The sequence below is a fragment of the Clinocottus analis genome, unplaced genomic scaffold (assembly GCF_023055335.1).
Source record: "Clinocottus analis isolate CAN_PGR_092001 unplaced genomic scaffold, fCliAna1.0.p SCAF_3, whole genome shotgun sequence".
NCBI classification, from domain to species: domain Eukaryota; kingdom Metazoa; phylum Chordata; class Actinopteri; order Perciformes; family Cottidae; genus Clinocottus; species Clinocottus analis.
This window is the reverse complement of record NW_027176042.1, coordinates 21,366,513-21,391,512: the sequence shown is the minus strand read 5'-3', so window position 1 is coordinate 21,391,512 and position 25,000 is coordinate 21,366,513. Positions and strand designations below refer to the sequence as shown.

Genomic DNA, 25,000 nt, shown 5'->3' with positions numbered 1-25,000 from the left:
AGGTGGAGGAAGAAGAAGAAGAGGAAGAGAAGGAAGGAGGAAGGAGGAAAAGTGTGAAGCAGAAGGAAAGGATTAAAGAAGAAAAAGGAGGAGGAAGAAAATGAGGAGGAAGAAGAAAAACATGAGGAGAAGGAGCAGTCAGAGGGGGGGACGAGGAGGATAACGACGACGACTGAGGAGTGAAGATGAAGATGAAGAAGCAGGAGGAGGCGGGGTTTTGAAATGGAGGCGGAGTCAGAGATGGAGGCGGAGTCACTGACCTCACACATGCTCAGTTGGAAGGAGCGTCTCTCCTTCTCCAGCTCCTCTGCAATCTCTCCTCCGCTGACCTCGTTCCTCACCATCCCGTACTGACGAGCCAACTCCCTCTTCTCCTTCTCCACCTGCTTACTGCACACACACACACACACACACACACACACACACACACACACACACACACACACACACACACACACACACACACACACACACGATTGTACATAGTACAATGTGAGGACCCATAACTGTTTAGAAAGTGAGGACATTTTTGAAAAGACATTTTTTTTAGAAATTGGGAGCTTTTATGTGAAGTTATGGACATTTTTAGTAATATTGTGTATTTAAAAAAACAGAATATCTCCCCCATATATATATATATATATATATATATATATATATATATATATATATATATATATATATATGTATATATATATATATATATATATATATATATATATATATATATATATATATATAATATATATTACATATAGAACTGATCCAGGTTTTCTGAAATCACAGAGATGATATTTACATGCACAAACACACAACCAGGATCCTCCATTAATACATAATAGCAGAGGCATTGTGAAATAATTCAGTGTGATCATCACTCACAATCTGGTCTCGTAATCCCTCCACGCTTTGTCAAAAGGCTTCTTCAGATCCTACGAAGAGAGAGAGTCGGAGGAGGAAACAGGATATGAAGACTTCAGATGACAGACGGCGGCCATGCTCAGGCTCCATGATAATAATGATAACTTGTAAAAAGATGTAACTGAGAGGTGGTGAAAGGTTTCATCCGGTGTAAATGAAAGAAAGTAAAGATAAGTTTCTCACCCCCTTCACCTCCCTCAGGTCTCCTTTAACCAGAGACTCCAGGAAGAAGTTGATGTTGTGGAGCATGCTCTTCAACTGCACACACACACACGAAAACACACAATTATACAATTTTCAACCGTCTAAAATTGTGGGGTTTCTCAGAGGACGTTGTAGGCTGGTTGTGTGTATTTTAATCAGAGTTGAGCTCCAGTAAATCACAGGTTTTTAACGAGAGGATGGAGTTTGACAGACTTTCTCACCAGGTTCTTCATGGGCGAGAGGAGCTCTTTGGAGAAGTCGGCCAGCCGGCAGAAGGCGGAGCCGACCTCCGACTCCCCGTTTGAGTGACAGTTGACCGACAGCTTCTCCATCGAGTTTATGTACTGCTCCAGGTGAGAAACGTGGTCTGACAGAGAGACGCGGGGTTAGTGCTGTGTGTGTCTGTGTGTGTGTGTGTCTGTCTGTGTCTGTCTGCGTGTGATTTTGTGTGTGTCTCTGTATGTGTATCTGTCCGTCCGTGTATGTGTGTGTGTGTGTGTGTGTGTGTGTGTGTATGTATGGGTGTCTCTGTGTGTGTCTGTGTGTATGTGTGTGTCTGTCTTTGTGTCCATCCTTCCGTTCGTCCATTTGTCTGTGTGTGTGTGTGTGTGTGTATGTGTGTGTATGTGTGTGTGCATGTTTGTACCTTGTCCTGATGTGTATTTGGCTTTCGCAGCTTTCTTCATCTTCTGCAACACCAACCGGTCACTGTCCAAAACCTGAACACACACACACACACACACACACACACACACACACACACACATTTACTAGGTTGTACATTCAAGTGAATCTGCTGAATGTGTGTATGTAGAGGCACTAATTCACCTGCTGACTCAACACACACACACTCACACACTCTCACACACACTCACACACACTCACACACACACACACACACACACACACACACTCACACACAGAGGACGAGCTTTGTTCTCTGACCGCTACATTCCTGCTCGTGTGTCAGTTCACAACCCGAGATCTCCGTCTTTATTATTTCTGGGTGTTTCGGAGCACAGAGGCCTTTTTCACACAGCGGACATTTTGACTGTGAGGGAAGAAGCAGTGAGGTTATTAATAACCGCTGATGAAGTCCTCTCCAACGCCAGCCGTGACCGCGAGCCAGCCAGCTCAACACCAGGAGGCTGAACCTGAAGCAGCTGAATGGAAATTCAGCCGTCATTCATTTTGATTGTATGAGATTTGCCCAGTGTGACATCTGCTGTCTGCAATGTCACAATTAAACATTTGAATTCAGTCCGATTTTTATAGGATTTTTGCATCAATGTGATGACGTATTTTGACTTTTTCTTTCAGGTAATTCACAAGATTATCGTCTTGGAAACGTCTGAAGAGAAAAGCCATGAACGAGCCTCCGCAGTAAACCACATAATCCTCATAATAACTAACTGCACATCGACAGATAAAGTCTGACAGACTTTTCCTTCAGTCCATAGATCCTTTGTCCCGGTGCATGCTGGGAAACGCTTTTCCCGTGCACCTGCTCCTTGACAGTAATGCTATCTGAGCCCTCAGGTGGATGAAGAACAGGTGAGGTGTGTAAAAGGTGTGCGAGTTTGATGAACACAACAACGTCGGTGTTTTTAGCCGACAGTTCCTTCACACACAACTTCTTCTACTCAGGTGGTGATGGAGGAGGACTTTGGGATCAGAACAAATGCCCCTCTGGGAGCATTTGTTCTGTGGACTGTCCACTGTGCCGCTGTTGCAGATTACCTCACAAGCTCATTAATAACCATCTCTCTGGCTCGCCCTCATTACAAACACATAACAATGAATACTGATGAGGTTTAATCTGCTGTCATGGTAACATATGCCTCGCTGTTGGGGGTAAAAGGAGAGGGGGGGAGGGCGGGGGGGGGGGGGGGGTCTCTGCTTTCTGAAGTCTTCAGGTCAATGACCACTTTGGTGGAGGGGGGGGGGTGGGGTGGGGGGCTCGTTGGTCTTAACCCCAGAGCGATTGGAGTTACGTTATTCTCATTGTGTTGCTTTTGTCTGAGTTGTGTGGGTCTTTGTGTAGTTTCATTCTGCTTACTGATGTTATTGAAGGTAGGCGTGTCTTATTGATTGTAGGTGTGTCTTATTGAATGTAGCATGTCTTATTGGAGGTAGGCGTGTCTTATTAAATGTAAACATGTCTTATTAAATGTAGACATGTCTTATTAAATGTAGACATGTCTTATTAAATGTAGGCGTGTCTTATTAAATGTAGGCGTGTCTTATTGAATGTAGGCGTGTCTTATTAAATGTAGGCGTGTCTTATTGGAGGTAGGCGTGTCTTATTAAATGTAAACATGTCTTATTAAATGTAGACATGTCTTATTAAATGTAGGCGTGTCTTATTGAATGTAGGCGTGTCTTATTGGAGGAAGGCGTGTCTTATTAAATGTAGGCGTGTCTTATTGGAGGTAGGCGTGTCTTATTGACAGTAGGCGTGTCATATTGGAGGTGCACGTGTCTCTGTGCTGCAATCCCTGTTTTTTCAACAGGCGCCTGTTCGGGTGATTTTCACCTGATGGAGGGTGAAACGGGTTTTAACATTGAAGGGAAACTTTTCCTTCACAAGGCAAGACTTATGTTTCCCACGAACAAGTGGACCAAAGAACAAGGTCATAGCTCCTTTTTTTATATTTTTAATCATGTTTTATATTCCCTAATTTTTCACCTGATTTTGACCTGATATCTATAGTACTAACTTCTAATTACTACTACTAATGATGACTCACTACTATTAACCACTACTACTCACTACTACTAACTTCTAATCACAACTACTAACTACTACGTACTACTACTCAACACTGCTAACCACTACTACTCACTACTACTAATGGAAAATAGCTTCTTGGCTAACTCGGCACTTTTAACAGATTTAGATTTTTCCTCATTAAATAAACAATTATCAAAATAATTACTACAAACTACTACTACTACTACTACTACTACTACTACTACTACTACTACTACTACTAACTACTACTCACTATACCAGCCCTGTCAGTACTGACCTCCTCCAGCAGGTAGACGGTGTTCCTGCAGCTGATCATCTTGGAGGTGAAGGAGGAGGTGGTGGGGGAGCTCCAGTCCTCATGAACCTCCTGCAGGAAGTCGGACACCGACACGCACTCCGGCATGGTGCTCCTGACCCGGGACACGACCGGGACACGACCGGGACGGGACCGGGACGGGACCGGGACAGTCTAACAGAGGTCCTGAAAGATCAATTTCACACAAAAGACCGAGGAAACCAGGCGAAGATTCTATTATGATAAATAATAATAAAAAAATAATGTTAATTGAATAATCCCCTATATGCAAAGGTGAAATAATCCCATCTGCGATGTCTTCTTAGTCCCGGGAAGAGAGATGCCCATTGACGGGCTGGTGAAAACGGTAATTAAGGAGCCGGTGATTCCTCCGTGTGACTTCACCGTGAACCGCAGCATCCGCCGCTTCTTGCTCCAGACAAAAGGTGATGGAAATCCAGCTGGAAAATAAAAGCGGAACCGCGCAGGTTCTGCAGAAAAACGCAGATTTTGATCCAGACAGTCCCGGGTCCTGAGCGGGTTCGAAGAACCACAGAGTCTCGCCCCGGTGGAGCCGCTTCCTGCAGAGACAAACCCCACAAACCCGCCCGGGTCTCTCCGTGTGTGAAGCCGGCTGACAAAGAGCGGAGGGGCTGCGCGGAGAACCGGAACCACCGGACACCTGGACCGGGTTCAGATGCGGGAATCAAACCCGGCCTCTGCTCTCCGCTCCAGAAACAGCTTCATGTCTTTTCATCATCAGCTGATTTTTTTCCTCCTGTTTTTTTCCTTCTTTATTCAAACCGCATGGAGAGGCGCGTTCACGGTGCGCAGCAGCGGCAGTGGTGGTGCTCTCTGCCGCGGGAGCGCGCCCGGCTGACCGTAAACCCCGTAACACCGGTGTCTGTCTAATTCATGTCACACCTGCTGAGCGCGAGGACAGAAACAAGGTTCTGATGTACATTACGTCATAAACACCTTCAAGTTTTACTGCTTTTCCAAAAATAAATATATCTCTATTTATGGTTTCATTAAAAGATTCTTTGAATACAAAAAATATGAAATATACATAAACACTTGTATGTATATATATATTTAAAAAATAATAAATATATGTACATTCATACTATATGAAGCAATTTATATATAGTATATATATACATGTAATATATATATATATATATATATATATATATATATAAAGTACATTAATACTATAAAGTAATTAATATAAATACATGTATATGTATATATACATCCATATTATGTAAAAAATAAATAATATATATGTACATTCATATTATATAAAGCAATTAATATGAATGTATACATACATACTATGTAAAAAATGTATTATATATACATATAAAAATAAAATATATAATATATATACATATATATATATATAGTATATACGATATAAAACAATTAATATAAATATATAGACATACTATATACACAATAATAATAATATATATATATAAAATGTATATAAATACAGTATATACTATATCAAACAATAAATATAATACATACTTAGTATAGAAATATATATACATATATATAGTATATATCATATATATCCGTTCATCCTCTGGGGGCCGTGCATGTCAGTGCAAAAGGTCTCAGCAATCAATCTAATAGTTGTTGAGATATTTTAAACCGGTGTGGCATAAATTTGCGGCGCAGACTGAACCTCGTTCAGTCGTCTGACATCACTTCCCTTCTGGTCTCCGAGGCAACGCGCCCCATAGTTTGTCTCAACATGCTCAGACTTCATCTCACAGGAAACAATCAGAGCGAGCGTCGGTAAACAAATGCTTTATCACTTCCTGTCGAGCAGCATGAAGACGAGGATGAAGGCTTATCTTTCACTCCCCTCCAGCGTGACGGACAGAAAAAAACGATCATACAAAATGTGGTTTCAGACATTTATTTACATGTGTCTACCATTTCATTCATGTACTCCACTGCTTTTGTGAACCTAAGACCTTTGGTAAACCAACGTCCTTCACCAAGAGAGTTATGTTTGCACAATAGATTTAAAAAATCAAGCTTCAATGTTTCAGCTTTAGGGCCATATTATCTATTTACACTTGTGCCTTATTCAATAATGCCTCTTTTAATAGAGAGCTGAGACTGTTCTGCAATATTTTATGTAACACATCATTATGTGTTTCATATAAAAGTGCCTTTAAAAGTGTTAAAAATCAAACTGTATTATCTCAACAAGAGAAAACTGTTTTCTGAAGACACTTCCTGTTGTTTATAATTTATAAATGTTCGGGCCGTAAATAACTGGAAGAGCATCTTGCAAAAACAAAAGATTCTTTCAACCAAATAATATTTTATGTTTCTGACTGATATGAATTTATTCACTCAGAAATAATTGCTAACATTTAGATTGAACAAACTGGGACCAATAGGAATATGAGCTTTCTGAGTTTAAGCAAAAATATAAATGTACTTATTTATTTTATTTACCATTAAAATATAACATTTGCAACCAGAACTATAATCAATCAACAAAATTATAATTTTATACAACAGATTTATGTTCAACTTACGACTACTTATGAGTAAAGGTGCTTATTTATCCACTCAGATATTTAATTGACATAAAAGTAATAAATATATGATTTAAATCTGCATTAATAGTCCAATAATTTCTTCTGGTAAACGATTGAAAAACTAAATCCCTGATTTTTGCTCCAATAACTCAGGATGCGTTTATAAAAAAGAGGATGCTGGGTAATGTAGTGCAATATTCCTTCATTTCAACAATGAACAACAGGATTCTGGTGTGTTACTGCCCACTGACATAGTTTATAACATATTTGTATCAAACTGTTGCTCTCCAAATGTCCTAAAATGCACATAATTAGATGAAGGCACTTCAAAAGAAACATTTTAAGCTGAATAGAGAATGAAGAGTTTCAGGCTTCGTAGCATAAATATGACTTCATACCAGGAAACACCTGCGACAGTCTGTGACGTCAGGAAGCCATGAAGACTTTCTTCACCCTTTGATGATGAGGGCGGTGATTTGCTGCGGCAGCGTGTAGACGATGAGGCCGAGGAAGAGCGCGAGGACCGCGAGGATGACCAGAGAGATGATGAACTTCTTGAACTTCTTCCAGATGAGGAAGATGAAGGTCTTCATCGGGTTGACGAACCAGGAGAAGCTGGTGGAGGGACGACTGGAGGGAGGAGACGGTTTACAGATGTTCACACCTGGACGGAGGCTGTGTGTGTAGTGTGTGTTTGTGTGTCTGTGTGTGTCTGTCTGTGTGTGTGTATGTCTGTATATATGTATGTGTGTGTGTGTGTATGTGTGTGTCTGTCTGTCTGTCTGTCTGTCTGTATCTGTCTGTATATATGTGTGTGTGTGTGTTTGTCTGTGTGTGTCTCTCTATGTGTGTGTGTGTGTGTGTGTGTGTGCAAGCGTGCGTGTCCGCCTGTCTGTCTGTCTATGTTTGTGTGTCTGTGTATGTAATTTTGAGTGTCTGTGTGTCTTTGTGCGTGTATGTGTCTGTCTGTCTGTGTTGTCTGTGTGTGTTTATCTGTCCGTGTGTGTATGTGTCTGTGTGTGTGTGTATGTGTGTGTGTCTGTCCGTGTGTGTGTATGTGTGTGTGTGCGTGTGTACGCGTGTGTGTCCATCCGTCCCTGTGTGTCTGTCCGCGTGTTTGTGTGTGTGCGTTTCCGTCCGTCCGTCCGTCCGTCCGTGTGTGTGTGTGTGTGTGTGTGTCTGTGTGTGTGTCGTACTTGGGCTTGTCCAGAGGCTCCGGCTCCTTGCGTGCGCGGCCCACAGGGTTGGCCTCCGCCTGCTCCAACGCCACCAGCTGCAGCTCCGCCTCCACCTTCCCCTTCACACACACAGGAGCATGAATTATAATATACATGTAATGTTAATATAATATTATCATAGTAATATTATCTACTAGCGACCACTGCGACGGTATTTCTTCGGTACCATTAGCAGGTAAGTGTTGCCGCTGCTGTCGGTGTACTCGATGTCCTCCGGTTTCATGTTGGCCCTCTTGTCCTTCTTCTTCTTCTTCTTTCCCTTCTTCTTGGCCTCCTCCCGCTCCTTCTCCTCCCTCTCGAAGTCCTCCGCCGTCTTCAGGCGGGTCAGCGGCCACCAGCCCTTCATCTTCTTGGCGCGAAAGATGGATAACCGAGGGCTGGCCCGCTCCTTCGCCATCTGAATCGAGCATTTCCCGGACGACTTCGCCGCTCGCACAATGTCGTTGAGACGCATCTCTATGGAGCCTGAGGAGGAAGAGGAGGAAGAGGAGGACGTTAGTACCGTTGGCATTTCACTGTTTTTTTAGCAGTTGTGTCCCATGATGCAACCGGAATTTTTGAGTAAAAATATCCATGTTAAGGCCACTTTGATATGTTCAATTTAAAGAGTCAGTTCATCCATTTTTTGGAGGGGATTTAATTTAATTTGTCATTTGTTTGGAGATGAGATTTCTGCTTTTTACATAACAAATTAAAGGAGCAAAGTGTAAGATTTAGTAGCATTTAGTCCACTTATTCGCCACATTTACAAAATATGAATTCATTAAAGTATAAACATGGAGGAAGTGTTCAAAGTCTGTTCAAGTGTGACAAAATAAAGAAGTGTGGCTCATAATAAGCCTGTTCCAGTGAAGGTAAATCAGTGAAAATGTATTTTTTTAGAGTATATTCTCACCCAGGAAGTCGTTGGAGGCGATGCGGTCGTAGTCCCAGACCTGCAGCGTCAGAACGGCCGGCTGCCGAAACTCTGACTCCTCCAGAGAGAAAAAGGACTCCTTCTTCTTAAACACCACCTCTTTCTACGGGACCAGAGGAGCAGATTCACACTCGCTGTTAGCGCCCCCTAGTGTTCGTTACGGCCACATTGTGAACACACACACACACACACACACAGACACAGACACAGACACACTGCCCTGATGAGTTATCTATTATAAAAGTGTAAAGTTTGTCCTTAGGAAAGATCCTAAGGTCATTCAAATCTAAAAGGTTCATCCTCTGGGGAGCAGGAGTGGGATCAAGAAAGGCGACTCCTCTGGTTGTATAGAAGTCTGTGAGAAAATGATGCTACTTCTCTCTGATGTAGTCCCTCGGTAAACATTGTAAACATGACTTTATGTCTCAATCTCTAGTTTTAAGTAAAGTTTAATTTAGTAAATTATGGTTTATGGCGTCTGGTCTGTGTGCTGTTAGTGTTTTCATCACCTTTAATTCTTTCAGTGTGTTTTCAGTTCATGAAAGTTAATTGTAACATGTTAAATTCAGAGCTTGTTTGTTTGTTTGTTTGTAGCTCCACCCTATAGTTTACCTTCTGGTAAAAATCCAAGATGGCGGCTTTAAAACGCCGGCCCACAAACCATCGGGGTGAATGCAATCACTTCTAATACACACGTTTTATTGCAAATTTCACTTTTGTGGGACCGATACAGGCTAATCTTATTTTATACAGTGTCGGGGTGTCAACAGGTGTAGGTGTGTGTGTCTGTCTGTGTGTGTGTGTGTGCGTGTGCGTGTGTGTGCGTGTGCCTCAGTAGGAAGGTAGTCGAAGCGGAACACAAATCTCCAGTTGAAGTTTCCTTCCCCGGTCAGAGAGCTGAAGTGGACGTCCGTCTCCTGTTTGTCTCCCTCCAGTCCTTTAATCCAGCTGCAGGGATTAAAACCGAGTGAAACACCGACGTTAAGCTGAAGTCACATCTTACAGGATCGACTCCAAGGTTAAAGTCAAAGTGTTTTGTTCCCTCTGAACGACGTCACAACCCTCCAGATGTATCTTTTGTGTGTGTGTGATTGTTAAAATAACCCTTTCACGTAGATGTCGGAGCTCGGGTCTCCGGTGAACGGGTTGACGTCGTCCAGAAACACGTCGTCGGTGTTCCAGATGATCACTCGCAGCTCGTACCTGTCGTCATGAAAACAACAACAACAACAACGTTTATGGATTGTCTCCTTCTGTGCGATACGTGCTCTTTCTATTCGACTCCACTGCTCTGCATAGATTATAATGACTACTGTTGGTGTGTGGGACCCACTGTTCAGGTAGGCGGGGCTTGATGTCAACAAGGGGCGGAGCCGGGGTGTCAGTTGGAAACATGTCAACCCACATATGAAGGTAACCCTGGAACACACACACACGCACACACACACACACACACACACACACACACACACACACACACACACACACACACACACACACACACTAGTAGAAGTATGTTGCTGTTGTTGTGACTGTATTTTCCGGGTCAAAGTGATCACTGATCCTCATTTTAACTGATTTATTGTTCTCTATTTCATGCAGAATACCATTTATTTAGCATTTTATTATAAATGTAAAGTAATAGAAAGGACAGTTTCACTATCAACTGAATTTGATTGACTGTTTAAAATACAGTGCAGCTGTTTTTCAAACTCACTACTGTGTCAAATACACTTTAAAACAGTCCAGTACTGTAAATAAGGCAGTTTACTGTCGGTCAAAGTATAATTCGGCAATAGACTAAACCAGTTTTGAGCTGTTTACACATACAGTATCATCAGTAGGGTAAATAAGCTACAAAGCATAAGCATGGCGGTGGATTTTCTAAGATTTTTTTCAACAGACCTGAAAATAAACTGTGGGCTGTGAACGGCAAACTGGGAGATACAAAGTATTCATAAAATACAGTATCATGTCAGCTTTTTGGTTCATATGAGCGGTGTATCACTGTCGGCCGGTCCCACCGTACCTGAGGCAGTCCGGGTTTGTCCGGGTTCAGCAGGGACCGGATCTCCACGTGCTCTGGGACCAGAGGAAGCGCTCCGGGGATGAACTCGTTCATCTCCCCCCAGCGGTGCAGCACGCTCAGGGCCGCGTGCTCCTCCATCTCGGCCTCCTCCTCGGGAGACCGCTGGTTCTTCTTCAGCAGCCCTGACGACAAGAACAACGACAAGAACAACAACACTACGGTTTAACACAATACTGCTACTGCTGCTGATACAGCTGGAGGTCGCTCAGCATGAGGGAAGCGCTCGTAGTACTACGGTTTCAGTATAGAAGCAGCTGCAACAGAGTCTAAGTCGTGGTAGCATTAATGGAGACGCACAATAATGGACTTTTCACTTTGTACAATGTTTTCACATATAAGGACACGTCATGATACACGTATAAGCTCCTACCTACGACCACCTGTCTGTCTAAACTACCTTCAGGTACTGCGTCTGGTGGGATCTTGAAGATTTTGTTGAGGACTTTGACCTCTGACGTTCTGTACTCCGGAGACGGGATGCCGTTCGTCTTGCAGAGCTCAGCCAAAATGGCCGACGGATTCTTCACATCTCGCCAGATATTGTAACCCTCACTGTAGAGAGACAGGCAGGTAGAGGGACACATGCACATACATTTAAAGAAACAGGTATGCAACACATACAGTAGTTTGTTTATAAATATTTCAGAATTATCATTATGTGTCATAGTGGTCATACTTTTTTGTTTTTGGTGCTAAATGGTTATAATTCTGGTACTAATGTGTCTTTGTTCTGGTATTCAAGTGTCATAAAACTTGTTCTAACATGTAGTTTTGTTTCTAACGAGTTCTGGTTCTCACAGTTTTAGATCTGGTACTAATATGTCACATTGTATTTTTGATACTATTGTGTTTTTGTTCTAGTTGTGGTACTAATATGTCCTCCTACTGGTACTCTGTTGTCGCAGTACTACTTCTAACAAGTCAGATGTTTTATACTAATGTTTCATAGATCAAGTACCAAGATGTCATAGTTCTCAACATGTCATAGTCCTCAACATGTCATAGTTCTCAACATGTCATAGTTATTAACATGTCATAGTCCTCAACATGTCATAGTTCTTAACATGTCATAGTTCTCAACATGTCATAGTTCTCAACATGTCATAGTTATTAACATGTCATAGTTCTTAACATGTCATAGTTCTTAACATGTCATAGTCCTCAACGTGTCATAGTTCTCAACATGTCATAGTTCTCAACATGTCATAGTTCTGTTGCTAATGTGTCACACTTTTTGCTTCTCCTGTGTTCCAGCACTAGTTCTCGTGGTTGTGATACTGACGTGTCGTAGTAGAGAGCCAGAGCGCAGGTGGCTCTGTGGCGGCTGTAGAATCGGTTCTCCAGGTCGACGCGCGTCTCGCCGATGACGTCATCGGCCCCGATCATATCGTGGTCCATCACCACGACCTCCAGCTCTGTCTCCAGCGGGAAGGACACCGTGAACTCAAACACCCTGAAAGACAGCGTGAGACACACAGGCAGTTGAAACAGACAGACAGACAGACAGACAGACAGGTAGCGCTGAGCGGGTACGGGTAGACAGACGGGTACTGACTCTCCGAACGTGGGGTTGAGCTGTTTGGGGATGTATCGATCGACGGTGTCCTGAGACTGCTGTCCGGCTCGGACCACCAGATACGGGTCGGCTTTACCGTTGGGGTCCGTGGGAGCCAGAGTGGTGGCCTAGAGGACACAACCAGAGACAGTGAGACACACTGTAACACAAACACTGTCACACCTGGTTTAAACCCAGTTAGCTCTTATGGCTGGGACGTCTCCGTCATGAAAAGGGTTGTTTCTAAGCGACCAGATCTCACATTTCAGATGTCTGATCGACGTCGAAGGCCTTGAGTGTAATAACAGTTTAAATGTTGGACGGTTCCAGTGAGTGAGACAAAGACTGTCTGTCCTGTGGATGGAAACAGAGAGACGGGTACCTTGACGACGTAGACTCGGACCAGGACTTTGAAGGGTGAGTTTTTGGGGATTCCCTTGGAGATCTGACACGTGGGGTCGTCTTCATCTCCTGAATCAATCGGATAAACCAGAAAGGAGCCCTAGAGATGGAGGGAATGGAACAATGAACACTTCCCGTCCGTGTGACGCTCAGACAGACAGCTTCCCATCCGCAGTACCTTGTATTTTCCCATCAGCCTCTCCTCCTCGTCCTCGTCTTCATCCTCAGCGCTCGCTTTGCCCTTGTACAGCGGGAAGGTCTGCAGCCTGTCCTGAAACTGACTGAACTCGAACTCCAGATCGCCTCCATACAGCTGAGCATACAAACAGACAAACCTGTTATTGATTCAACAAACCTTGAAGAACTCTTTCTTCTCAAAAAAAAAAGGGTTATTTGGATGAAACAGGTTCTTACTGTAACCTTTAATCTTACAAATGGGTTATTTTGGAAGCAAAACAAAAATGGATTCAACACAGACATCAAGCGTTGGAGGATGGAGACAATGATATAGTTCATCATAATTAAAGATTTTTAATATTAATGTCTGTCGGTTGTAAAGCAGTAACGCTGACAGACCGTGAGCTGTCAATCACAGTGACCTCTGACCTTTAGCGTGGCAATGCTCTTGCGTTTGGGAGGCTTCACCGGCAGCACCACGATTTCCTCCTCATCCTCATCTTCAATATTCGCCATGGACAGATTGCCCCCCTCTGAACAAATAAATACAACACAACTCTGTGAACATTGTTTTTCACATATTATTATGTTCATTTTGTAGTATATTTGTTTTATGGTTGAAAATAATTTTATATTTTTGGATTCTCTCGTCATATTTTACTGCGAAAAACAGTGAAGACTCTTAAAGAAGCAGAAGATACATGTTCAGCTACGCAGGTCCACATAGTTTTATGATTCATCACAGCAGCATCTAGTGGACATTAGAGGAACTGAACACACTTCAACGAGTAGAAGTAAGTCAGCCGTGGGTGTTGCTGCTCTCAAATAATTCAAATAATAAATAAATTCATGTTTTTACTAAACAGACAAATATGGTGAAATGCGACTGAAATATTAAAGCGGGAGTTATAACTGTACCGGTCTCTGCTTGTTCCTCCTTCTCCTGGTCCTCGGCAGCCTGCAGACGCATCAGACATTAAACAACCGATTTATTGATTACTGTCGCAAATGAAGCCGGAATATGTGAGCTCACACTTTTAGACCGGAAAGAAGATCAGTTTCAACATGTGGTTTGTTCTTCAACGTCTTATTATTCTGTCTTGTTTCACATACTAATTGCTGGAAAAGTCCGGAAACAAGAAACAGGCAATCTTCTCAAAGATAAAGATAAACTACGAGAAAACACCGCAGATCAAACGGATTCATCTCATCAATTTTGTTGATTTCTTTGATCTAATTTTAATAAAGTGTGTTCTTTATGTTGCAAGCATTTGACCGCCTTCACGTTTTTAATCAATTCATTCAGAGAGATGAATAAATAAGTGTGTCACCTGTCTCTCCATCTCCTCTAATGAAGCGTAGTATTTGGACCACCAGTCCAACTCCTCCTTCTCTGGCGTGTCCTCCGCGAGCTCGTCTTGCCCGCCCTTCTTCAACAGCTTCTTCAGAGGAGCCTGAAGGAGTTTAAGTGTCAACTTATTATTTAATCCTTTACGCTAGAATCCGGTTTTGTGTATTCAAACACACAGAGGAGATTAATACACGTACATTAACCAGTTTTATGGGGTTGAGGGGAATCTTGGACTGTTTGATTGTCAGGCCGCTGAGTCCGATTTTCTTCACTGACATCAGGGTGTTGACCTTCGTGTCCGACCTCGCTGTAGAGACACAGATCAAATATGTCCATTAAACTTCAGGAGAGAAGTAAACTACAAATCCCAGAATGCATAGCTGTGAGAGACATCACAGAGCTGTTGTGGCTGATGGCGTTATAAAGCAAGAGATTGATCTTTGTAGAGTTTGGATCATTTTGTAATCAATTCATCACGAGAAAATAAACCTGCAAAAGCTACAACAAGCAGGGGCCGCAAGAAAATTGTGTTGATTTTGGCGACACCTGTGGATGAAAGTGGGAGTGTTTCAGTTGCTTTTCTTCCCTTCTTTCAGCTAACGCTATTCTCTGTTCTGCAGTCAGTTGTCATCCTCAAAGACAACTCTTTAAAATATGGAAATGTATCGGCCCTGTGTACTTCAATGCTAGGGCTAACTAGCTACCCTCCATTACAACAACAGTTGTCCTGCATACCAAAGGATCAAGAGTGGATGAGTGTACGTGACATGAAATCTGATTTGTAAACTCAAACAAACAAACTCACTGAGCTAACGTTGATCAGCTGATTTCAGCAAACAAAATTAATCAAAAGCTGGAATGAAAAGCTGGTTTTATTGGTTTCTTGTCTTCAAAAATTACAAAACGTTTTGCACTGCGCACAACGAAGAGCTTGACAGGCTGAGCAACAACAACTGAGGGAGACGAGGTTCATTATTGTGGAACATATTTATAGTGTCTTGTCTGGATGTTACGAAAACTACCAACCATCGGGTCGACTCTACTACAGGGAATACCGTCACTTCTTTCGTGGCGCTAACCTTTTGCTTTTGGTTTTGGTTCATCTTCCTCCTCTTCTTGCTCCGCCCCGAGCTCGCGCGGGGCGTAGTCTATGAGGCTCTGGACCACGTGGGTCCCGACCAGAGCGACTCGACCGAATGCCCGATGCTCCACCACAAACACCGTCAGAGGAGGGTGGAGGTAGGCCTGCTCCGGCAGCTCCTGATTGGACCAAACACAGGAAGAGGAAACAGGAAAGAGAAGGTCAGCCATGTCTCGATCCATATGCAATGAAGCTATTTCCTTAAGCCAGGAGTCACAACTAGAAACTGACCACGTTGATGTAGCGGACCAGCTCTTTGAAGTTGGAGTGAGTCTTGTAGCTCTCGATCTCTTCAGACTCCAGCTGTTGCCCCGCACACTCCACCCTCACAAGGGGGCGCTCCACCTCAAACAGCTGCACCCGCCTCAGGTCCCGCAGACCCCAGAACAGCACCTGAACAAACACACACAGGTGGGGCCCAGTTACTTCTCAGACCCAACGGCCGGATGTCCGGAAAACACTTGGTGTGTGTGTGTGTGTGTGTGTGTGTGTGTGTGTGTGTGTGTGTGTGTGTGACCTCGATCCTGAAGGTCTTCAGAACAGGTCGGACTCCTTCTGGGATGATGTAACATTGCTCCTCCTCCAGGTAGGTCAGCTCCTTCGGGTCCACGCTGGCGGGTACGCAGGGCTGCAGGGAGGGAAAGGACTTTCTAGTTCACCATCTAGAAACAATTCATGTACACTGTTTTCTTTGTTATTTATTACAACTCTTTTTCAGTTTTTATCCGTCAGTAAATGTAACATCTTACTCATCAAGTTAGTAGCAGCAATTTTAGGAAAACAGCGACAACAGTAAAGGGATCAGTTTATTAGAAACAAACCAACAGTTTATTCAGATTATCGATTTATTTTGCTGGAATGTGTTTTTACGCGGGGTGGCATCCTGTTTTGGATGACGTAATGCAGTGGTTACCATGATATGCATTGGATGGACCTCCAATCCTCTAAATGTTGTATGTATTAAACTTATAGGTACAAGATATTCGGAGTATTTGAACTACCCTCTCAACAGCTCTCAACATGGCAAAAAAACGAGCCAGCAGCTAACGATGCTAACAGTGCTAACTGTACAAGCTACAGTGAAAGTGCAAGTTAACAGTGTTTAAGAGGGGAAACCACTGCGTGACAGCACCAAGAGCCTCTCCATGTCACCTGGTTGGATCAACTCGTCAGGAGGCTTTTCGTGACGCCTCAGAGTTCAATCGATCTTTCAGCTACAAACCACGTTATTCTCACTGATAGAAACGGTGGACAAGGCACAGCGAGATATATTGATCGATCGACAGGCGTCACCTCTCCAAACCCGGTGTAGTCCAGCTCGATGAGCTCGAACGCGGCCAACAGCTCGCCGGCAGGGGCTTTGCCCAAGCTGATGTCATAGTACCGGAGGTGGGGCTTCTGGTAGTGCTTCTCCACGAATTTAAACTCCGGCTCGGCAAACGCACGACCCAGACGCTTCGGACTGCCCTGCGCGCACACACACACACACACACACACACACACACACACACACACACACACACACACAAGCTGGTATGATGTCACTGGACGTGCAGAAGCAGCAGCAGAATAGGAAAGGGAGAAGAAGAACGTCAGCGTCACCATGGCGTCGTAGTCGTAGATGTTGATGATGACGAGAGGCGGGTCTTGTTGGAGCTCCTCCCTCGTCCCCTCCAGCAGGACTCTGTCAAAAAACAAACACTCACACCAGGCCGGAGAGAGAGTCTCATTCAACACCTACACACACACACACACACACACACACACACACACACACACACACACATATATATAGTACAGTACAGTATAGTATAACAGTTCATATTTCTTGGGTCAAGGCAAGAAGAATCTAAAGAAATGTTCCATTGCATTATGGGAAATGTATGATCTAGCGGTGTTTGTGCCAAAACTACATATTAGGAGTTAAAAGTAATGATATCTCCGCCTCTGCTGAACTCATCTTGACCATTTTATAGGAACAAAAGAATCCCTGGAGATACAAATAAGCTAACACAACAAATACAAAACATCCTTCAAGATACATTTTCAGGTAAAATACACAAGATTTCCAACTGTTTGACAGCAATCACAGTTTTATTTAGAAAAACTGACGGGTACTATTGATTTCTTAGAGCAGGTGGAGGCATGTGAATTGTATGTTTGTATGTTTAAATCCATACGACCGTGTAGCCGGTGGGACGGTTGTACATACCCTGGTGGACTGGCACTGCGTAGCAAAGAGGACTTTGGCGAAAGGATCTGAGAGGCCGTTGTCATCTGCAGCAATCAGGCCACGCCCCTGATACAGGTGGCATCGTAGCTGGAAGTACCTGCTGTCTGCAGAGAGAGAGAGAGAGAGAGAGAGAGAGAGAGAGAGAGAGAGAGAGAGAGAGAGAGAGAGAGAGAGAAAGAGAGAAAAAGAGAGAGGGTGTAAAGGACTGTCCACATCATACAACTAATTACTTTTATTTTGAAGGGGAAACGTTTTTTCCGTTCATTCTGACAATACTCCCACCGGACCCCCGCTGACTCACCCTGGCAGGACAGAGTGACAGGAAGTTTCCTCTTCCCCGCGGTGACCAGCCTCCTCTGCTCCTCCTCGTCTTCCTCGTAATCCGGCGCAAACTCCTCCGGCAACGAGGTGATGACCTCCTTGCTGTACTTGGACAGACCGAGCCACAGGTAGACCTCCAGCTTCGCGAAGATCTCACTTGCTGAACATCCTGGCGACTGAATGGAGAGACAGACAGAGAGAGAGAGAGGGAGAGAGAGAGAGAGAGAGAGAGAGAGAGAGAGAGAGAGAGGAGGACATAGAGAAAGAGAGACAGGAGAACAGACAGACAGACAAAGAGAGAGAGAGAGAGAGAGAGAGAGAGAGAGAGAGAGAGAGACAGACAGACAGACAGAAGGACAGACAGACAGACAGACAGAGAGAGAGACAGTTGTTTTTAGAGACAGAGCGGAGAGAGTCATGGATGGTTTTAGAGATGGGCGTCAGCGCCGGACGCTACCTTCAGGTAGAGGGTGGTGAGTCTGCCACAGTCCCGCCCCTTCTGCTCCTCCACCAATGAGAAGAGGATGGAGTAGGCGGGGATCCTGACGTAGGCCAACCGCTTGCTCCCACTCAGTAACCACAGAAAGGCGTCTGGGATGGTGGTCTGGGGCTGGAGAGAGAGGGAGGCTGAACATACTGAAACCTTTGATGTCTTGCTGGTGACCTGTGGAGACCACTTCATGACCTCTGACCTCTTTAGCCAGCAGGCGGAGTTTCTTCAGGAGCTTCCTGCTATCTATCAACCGCTGTTTGACCATCCGCCTGGTCATCCTCCGCCTGATCCTCACTGCCTGTCTGGCCAGGAAGACCTGGAGACAGGCGGACATTAAGTCAGACAGACAGACAGGAAGACAGTGAGGCGGAGAGGCAGGTAGATGGAGACAGGTGAGAGGAGACTCACCAACTTCTTCTTGATGAACTCCTTCCTGCATCGGTCCAGGTTGTTGGGACGAGACTGAGACTTCCTGTCCGCGAAAACATTGAACTGTCTGCAGGGAGACAGACGGGAGGACAGAGAGAGAGAGACAGACGGGAGGATGAAGAGAGAGACAGATGGGAGGATGAAGAGAGAGAGAGACAGACGGGAGGACAGAGAGAGAGACAGACAGGAGGACGGAGAGAGAAAGAGAGACGGGAGGGCAGAGAGAGAGAGAGACAGAGAGAGAGACAGGAGGACAGAGACAGACAGACAGATAGGAGTGAGAGAGAGAGACAGGAGGACGAAGAAACAGACAGACAGACAGACAGACAGACAGACAGAATAAATCAAATCAAACCACATCAAATTGGATCTACTCTTATTAAATGTTCAGTGGGAGGAGACTGACTTGCAGGCGGCCACCAGCTCCAGCAGCACATCCACCAAACGCTCCTTCGCGTTGCTCCTCGGCCTCCTCAGGAGACGCTCCACCTCATCCAGACCCAACTCCTGAAAGAGGAGCGGGGAGCGGAAGAGAGGATGATATTTCGTGGCCACGGTTTTCACTGATCGCGCGATAGTGAAACACATCAATTCACTCACCAGCCTGTCGGCCGTCTTGTTGAGCCAGTTGACCTGATAGAAGCGAAAGCTGTGATTTTCAAACTGACACCAGACAAACATACACGGCTTCTGTTTCTCGGAGGGAGGCTGGAGAGAAAGACACTGGAACGACCTGAAAGAGAGATAGACAGGTAAAGAGAGACAGAGAGAGACAGACAGTGTTAGTGGACAATCGCCACCTCTTAAATGGACATTTATATGTAGAGGCCGTCCACACACATGCAAAATACTGGTCAATATGTTGGGACCAATTGGCCCTTCGCTAAGTCCCGCCCTCGAACACAGACTGGCCAATCATAGCGTAGCATCGTCCAACCGACTTCATGGCTGTGCTCCGTAGACTCTGATGATTTAGTTTTTGACTTAAGATGTAGCTGCACGGTGGGGTTTGAGAGAAGGGTGGCACACCGGGTGTCGTAGTCGTGGAGGGTGAAGCGGTTACACACCTGTCGTACTCGGTGGGCTGCGGTCTGACGGGAGCAGACACAGATCTGGACTCGGGTTCGGGACTCAGCAGCTCCTCTTTGTCCAGCTCCTCCTCTGACCCCAGCAGACTGTGCGCCTCCTCGTTTAGATCCTCCCTGCTCCTCCTCAGATCGTCCCTGCTCCTCCTCAGCTCCTCCTTGCTCTGGCTCTTCTTGGATCGCTCCACCCCGACGGCTTTCCCATAATTCCCTGGCAGAAACAAAACGGCGGATGGAGCCAAAAAGGTTCGATGTTGGAAGGTGGCCAAAGGTTTCTGGCTCAGCTGAAGCCGAAATCTGGCATCATGCGTTTACGCTGGGGCGAAGCAGGCTCAAAAACCAACTAGAATTGTTTTTTATTGTTGTTTATTTGAATCATAGTTCTCCTTCTATCCACCAAAGATGAACCAACCTACAAATGAGTCAGAACCAGCTCACATTAAGTCCTCAGGTAACGGAAAAATAAATGACAGGTCAACATTTCAAAACCATTCGGGCTGAGATTTTGATTTTGATCATTTTTATAGAACCATTGTGAGATTTTGCTGCTTTCCTTTGTCTTATGTCGAAGTAAATGTGACATCTTCAGGTACACTCTTGGTGTGTTGGAAACATATCTCTTTTAAATGCTGGCAAATTGGGATGGATCAGCATTTTCTGTCTTAATTTAATAATTGCTCTAAGTGCATGTGTATATATATATACATCACCAGGACATGGAATAAATAGTTTACCTATGGAGAGCTCAAAGGTCAACGGTCTGGTTCCTACAGACGGGTCTATCATAGTGACTTCAAACAGAGACGCAAACAACAGGAAGTCCTCCCGTTGTCCCACAAAACCCTGAGGACAAAAAAAAATAAGAACAGAAACATGAGAGCTGCAGCACTTCGCTCTCCTCTCTACCTGGAACAACTTGTTCTGGGTCCTCTTTTGTTTGCCTTGTGTTGTAAATCCTTCCCCTGGAGCAGGTAACAAGTTCACTGCTATGCAGACGATATTCAACTATACGTTAAGGATAAGAGGTGACAATTTGTTCACATTCAATTAGAGAAGTGCTTTTGCACGCTGATGTTGTAATGAAACGACCAGTTAGATTTCACCTCCTATGAGTCTAAGTGTCATGGCTGGCAGCACTGACCTCGGGGAGGGGGTGGATCTCCTCAACCTCCACGGTAACAGCTTCTGGCACCTCGACTCCAGCCTCCCCGGAGTCGTCGACCGTCGCTCTGGTAGATGCAGATGCTGCGGCAACAACAAGTAAACAAACCCAATGAATAAACAACAAGTACACATGGAGGTCTACAGACAACACACTCAGACACCGATGTCCATCAATGTCCTTAAACTAAAACATGAACACATTAAAAGTCTCCTCTCTGTTTCGCCAACGTTCTTAGATGACGATTAGAAGCTACGCCCTCTTCCCTTTACAGTCGTTCCTCCTGCTTCTCCTCAGGAAACTGACCTTCCTTGCTCTTCCCCTTCTGGCTGCTCCTCTTCTTCTTCATGGTAAGCCTCCCCAGCGCTCCCTTCATCTTCAAAAGACACACGAGAAGGAGTCAGTATACGAGTCAGTATGAGCTGAGGCCACATGAGACATTGTTGGATGTCGTGTTTGCCTGAACGGTTGAAAGACGGTGGTAACACAATAAGCGGGATGTACCTTTCCTAAGGCGGCTGAGCTTGCTTCTGGGGTGACGGCAGCAGGCGAGGAGTAAACCTCCACATAGACACCGATGAGGATGCGACCGCGGTAGAAGATTCCTTCACCCAGACCCTGGTTCAAAGCCTGGAGGGAAAGTGAGAGAAGTTCAGTCTGGAGCCGTTTGTTCAGTTTGTTCTAACGCTGTATGAAGGTAGATTTGTGTCTTTTTTACCCAAGCAAATTTCTAATTTGTAAGTAAATTATCTCCAAATATTTTCTCTCAATTAAAATAATTGCTCCAAAAAAAAAAAAGCTCTCAAAAAAAATACGATCTAAAAAAAATCACTCTCAAAACTAAAATTTGCTCTCAAAAAAAAAAAAAAAAAAACGCTCTCAAAAAAACTCCTCCCAAAACTAAAAATTTTTTCTTGAGAGCAAATTTTTTTTTTGAGCGCTTTTTTTTTTTAGAGCATTGATTTGGAGATATTTTACTTACAAACTAGAAATTTGCTTGGGTAAAAAAGACACAAATCTACATTCATACACTGCGGACATTTTTTGTGGCTTGAAAAGGGCAAGACTACGACCACAGACTGAATAAAATATGGATGAAGTCTCCTTTGACGTCCCACCTGTCACTCAAAGTGGCCACACCCTCAATTATGCCTGACGTTAAGCCTTAATCTAATGTAAACAGGTGAGTACAGTTTTCATAGACAGGGAAGAGGCTGTAGAGAACAAAATGTTTGCGTACCAGGATGTAAACAGGATTATTTCTGTAATAAAGTTGTGCATTTTAAAAATGGGGGTCGTTGGTGGATAGATTCCCTTTTGGAGTCGGCCTCAAGTAGCCGGTCTCTAGCCATGAATATGGGGTCAGATCAGCCTCAATAGTGGCAAATGCGCACAGAACAATTCACAAATATATTCTATTTACAAATGCACACAGAAGGATTTACAAATACTTCCAATAATTCCAATGATTTATATAAATGTAAAAACACAAAAATACTTTTTTTTTTTTAAATCCATTAAATTCAAATGCAGAAATATATTTGTAATTTTGTTTTTTTTTCTATAAATGTGGTGTCCGTGTACCTGGTGAACGTCTCCGAGGGTCGAGTTCTGAGGAGAACCGTACAGATTCACCCAACTCGGTCCAAAGGTGGGGTTAAACCCTGCAGACAGACAGAAATATGTCTCCACTCAGATAACAAAGTACAGGCTGGTTTCAATTAAAGGAAGTACTGTGAACGCAGCATAATATAGAAAATTACACACATTTAAACAAAACATTATTGTCATAACACTCAGCTAAAAATTAGGGTTAAGCTGTTGTTAATAGATGCATGCTTCTTTCAGATGTTCCACATTAAAAGCCTTCCATGAAAAGGAGGAATAAGTGCCTTTTAAAGGCTTTAATGTGTAGCTGGGCAGATATTGTGAGCAGTCGACAGCATGAGGAGCAAATAAAAACAAAAACAGAAGTATTATTTCATAAATATGACCAAACGTTGTCTTTGCTTGTGTCAGATGTTTCAGAGAGCCATTAAAGTTCTTGGAAAGCTCTCGCGTGAGCTTCGGGTCGTACCGTTCCTGGTGGGGTCCGAGATCTGCTCCAGGTCCAGGAAGTGCGTCGCCAGGGCGATGTCTCCCATCTTGGCGTCGTCCAGGACCTGAACTCTGATTCGCTGAGCGAGAGGAGGAAACTGCTCGATGAACGAGATCTCCTCGTTCCAGACCGGACAGTTGGTGGCGCTGGCCACCGACGTTTCACCCTGCAGACACACACACACACACACACACACACAGACAGACACACACAGAGACACACACAGAGACACACACAGACACACAAACACACTCACATACAGACACACAGGCAGACAAACACACAGTACAATTACAAAATATCTGATTTCAAGACAATTTGTGTTTTCTTCTAAAATAATCCCAGCCTAAACTAAACTAAACCTACTAAACTTAATCTAAATGTAATCTAAATGTAATCTGAATATAATCTAGTAACAAAAAAGTCCCTCCTCCCCCCAGACTGTTTTAGTAGTCTACATGTAAATACAGTGCAGGAACAAAATGTAGTTCCTAAGTTCCTCTAAAGTGTCTTGGTACTGGTCCGGTACCTCTTGTGGGAGAATAAACATAACAGCATATTATTCACGTTATGTACGTATTCCAGTCTGAGTACCTGTTGTCCAGCGAAGGTCACGAGTACGTAGGGATCGATGAAGATCGTCCGGTCAGTGGCCTTCGACATCCTGGCCATCAGCCCCGCCTCCATGGTGGGCAGACCCTCGGCCCTGTAGATCCGGACCCGGAACCGAGCCCACGGACGCTCAGAGGCCATTCCACGAGGGAGCAGCAGGTTCCTGCAAGAAAACACACATCAGGACCCGAAGCCGACCGCGCCGGCTGTCATCTTACTGCGCAAACGTGACATTGAGGTCAACTGCTATGCAGATGACACGCAACTGTCTCACTACGGCCCCGGTTGCTCCGACGTATCCTGTACTGTGTTCGGCCTCACAGAAGGTAGAAATTGAGAGTACAAAAAAACAATTCCTGCAGCTCAATGACTCTAAAACATAAATAGTCCTCATCAATAGCTGTAGCCGCTGCACGAGGAGCTTCCATCGTCTCTCCTCTAGTCTGGGCCCCTTTTCTAATAACGCAAGTAAAGAGGCATAACACCTAGGTGTGACGTTACTGACTTTTCGATGTCCTCACTGGCTCCGGACAAGGAGGACGATGGCAGACTGGGCATGCTCAGAGCGTCTCCTTTCATCAGCAGGGAGAGGCTGGCCTTGACGTAGCCCTTGATCCCCGACCTGGTGTCCGCCGGGTCGGTGAGAGGAGCCCACTTCTGGTAGAACCGGTGGTCTGCGGAGGTGGTAGGGAGAGAGTCAGAGGGGTCAGAGGGGTCAGCGGGGTTCAGAGAGTGCCGCGTGGCGCTTGGATCGGCGCCGCAGGCGTTGTGAGCCGTGCCGGTGTACCTGGCTGGTTGTACACGGTGGAGATGTCGATCTTAAAGGTCCCGATGTGGGTCATCAGGAAGGCCAGAACCCGCCGGTGGAACACCTGTGATGAGGTGACATTTACAGGCGGTCACCGCGGAGGGCAGCGGGAGAAGCGTAAATGAAAAACAAACAGTGGAACTGA

General features: G+C 44.6%; 2 protein-coding genes across 5 annotated transcripts in view; both read right to left on the bottom strand.

The window, feature by feature from the left end:
• unm_sa1614 (un-named sa1614) overlaps positions 1 to 4,990 on the bottom strand; it is a 17,360-nt gene extending 12,370 nt beyond the window's left edge. Inside the window, exons 1-6 of the mRNA XM_068593580.1 lie at positions 4,158 to 4,990; positions 1,772 to 1,844; positions 1,347 to 1,492; positions 1,105 to 1,179; positions 883 to 932; positions 261 to 390 (exon numbers count right to left, since the gene is read on the bottom strand). Coding sequence (XP_068449681.1) covers positions 261 to 390; positions 883 to 932; positions 1,105 to 1,179; positions 1,347 to 1,492; positions 1,772 to 1,844; positions 4,158 to 4,283 — 600 coding nt within the window. The 5' untranslated portion in view covers positions 4,284 to 4,990. The remainder of the gene's footprint in view (positions 1 to 260; positions 391 to 882; positions 933 to 1,104; positions 1,180 to 1,346; positions 1,493 to 1,771; positions 1,845 to 4,157) is intronic.
• A 1,843-nt stretch (positions 4,991 to 6,833) lies between these two features.
• fer1l4 (fer-1 like family member 4) overlaps positions 6,834 to 25,000 on the bottom strand; it is a 25,476-nt gene continuing 7,309 nt past the window's right edge. For 3 of the 4 annotated variants that reach the window (XM_068594656.1, XM_068594657.1, XM_068594658.1), the window contains 39 exons: positions 24,835 to 24,919; positions 24,553 to 24,721; positions 24,030 to 24,210; positions 23,415 to 23,601; positions 22,922 to 23,001; positions 21,842 to 21,967; positions 21,644 to 21,713; positions 21,317 to 21,420; positions 20,910 to 21,018; positions 20,158 to 20,386; positions 19,691 to 19,823; positions 19,497 to 19,597; positions 19,070 to 19,157; positions 18,861 to 18,977; positions 18,626 to 18,778; positions 18,149 to 18,344; positions 17,827 to 17,951; positions 17,217 to 17,351; positions 16,908 to 17,081; positions 16,132 to 16,242; positions 15,846 to 16,007; positions 15,553 to 15,733; positions 14,671 to 14,780; positions 14,454 to 14,576; positions 14,041 to 14,080; positions 13,552 to 13,655; positions 13,124 to 13,258; positions 12,926 to 13,045; positions 12,544 to 12,671; positions 12,271 to 12,441; positions 11,386 to 11,540; positions 10,929 to 11,110; positions 10,233 to 10,318; positions 10,004 to 10,102; positions 9,730 to 9,847; positions 8,879 to 9,002; positions 8,150 to 8,448; positions 7,942 to 8,042; positions 6,834 to 7,375 (listed from right to left, as the gene is read on the bottom strand). In XM_068594656.1, coding sequence (XP_068450757.1) covers positions 7,195 to 7,375; positions 7,942 to 8,042; positions 8,150 to 8,448; positions 8,879 to 9,002; positions 9,730 to 9,847; positions 10,004 to 10,102; positions 10,233 to 10,318; positions 10,929 to 11,110; positions 11,386 to 11,540; positions 12,271 to 12,441; positions 12,544 to 12,671; positions 12,926 to 13,045; positions 13,124 to 13,258; positions 13,552 to 13,655; positions 14,041 to 14,080; positions 14,454 to 14,576; positions 14,671 to 14,780; positions 15,553 to 15,733; positions 15,846 to 16,007; positions 16,132 to 16,242; positions 16,908 to 17,081; positions 17,217 to 17,351; positions 17,827 to 17,951; positions 18,149 to 18,344; positions 18,626 to 18,778; positions 18,861 to 18,977; positions 19,070 to 19,157; positions 19,497 to 19,597; positions 19,691 to 19,823; positions 20,158 to 20,386; positions 20,910 to 21,018; positions 21,317 to 21,420; positions 21,644 to 21,713; positions 21,842 to 21,967; positions 22,922 to 23,001; positions 23,415 to 23,601; positions 24,030 to 24,210; positions 24,553 to 24,721; positions 24,835 to 24,919 — 5,292 coding nt within the window. In that variant the 3' untranslated portion in view covers positions 6,834 to 7,194. Of the gene's footprint in view, positions 7,376 to 7,941; positions 8,043 to 8,149; positions 8,449 to 8,878; positions 9,003 to 9,729; positions 9,848 to 10,003; positions 10,103 to 10,232; positions 10,319 to 10,928; positions 11,111 to 11,385; positions 11,541 to 12,270; positions 12,442 to 12,543; positions 12,672 to 12,925; positions 13,046 to 13,123; positions 13,259 to 13,551; positions 13,656 to 14,040; positions 14,081 to 14,453; positions 14,577 to 14,670; positions 14,781 to 15,552; positions 15,734 to 15,845; positions 16,008 to 16,131; positions 16,243 to 16,907; positions 17,082 to 17,216; positions 17,352 to 17,826; positions 17,952 to 18,148; positions 18,345 to 18,625; positions 18,779 to 18,860; positions 18,978 to 19,069; positions 19,158 to 19,496; positions 19,598 to 19,690; positions 19,824 to 20,157; positions 20,387 to 20,909; positions 21,019 to 21,316; positions 21,421 to 21,643; positions 21,714 to 21,841; positions 21,968 to 22,921; positions 23,002 to 23,414; positions 23,602 to 24,029; positions 24,211 to 24,552; positions 24,722 to 24,834; positions 24,920 to 25,000 lie in introns of those variants that run through there. The other variant, XR_011078596.1, reaches the window with a different exon arrangement.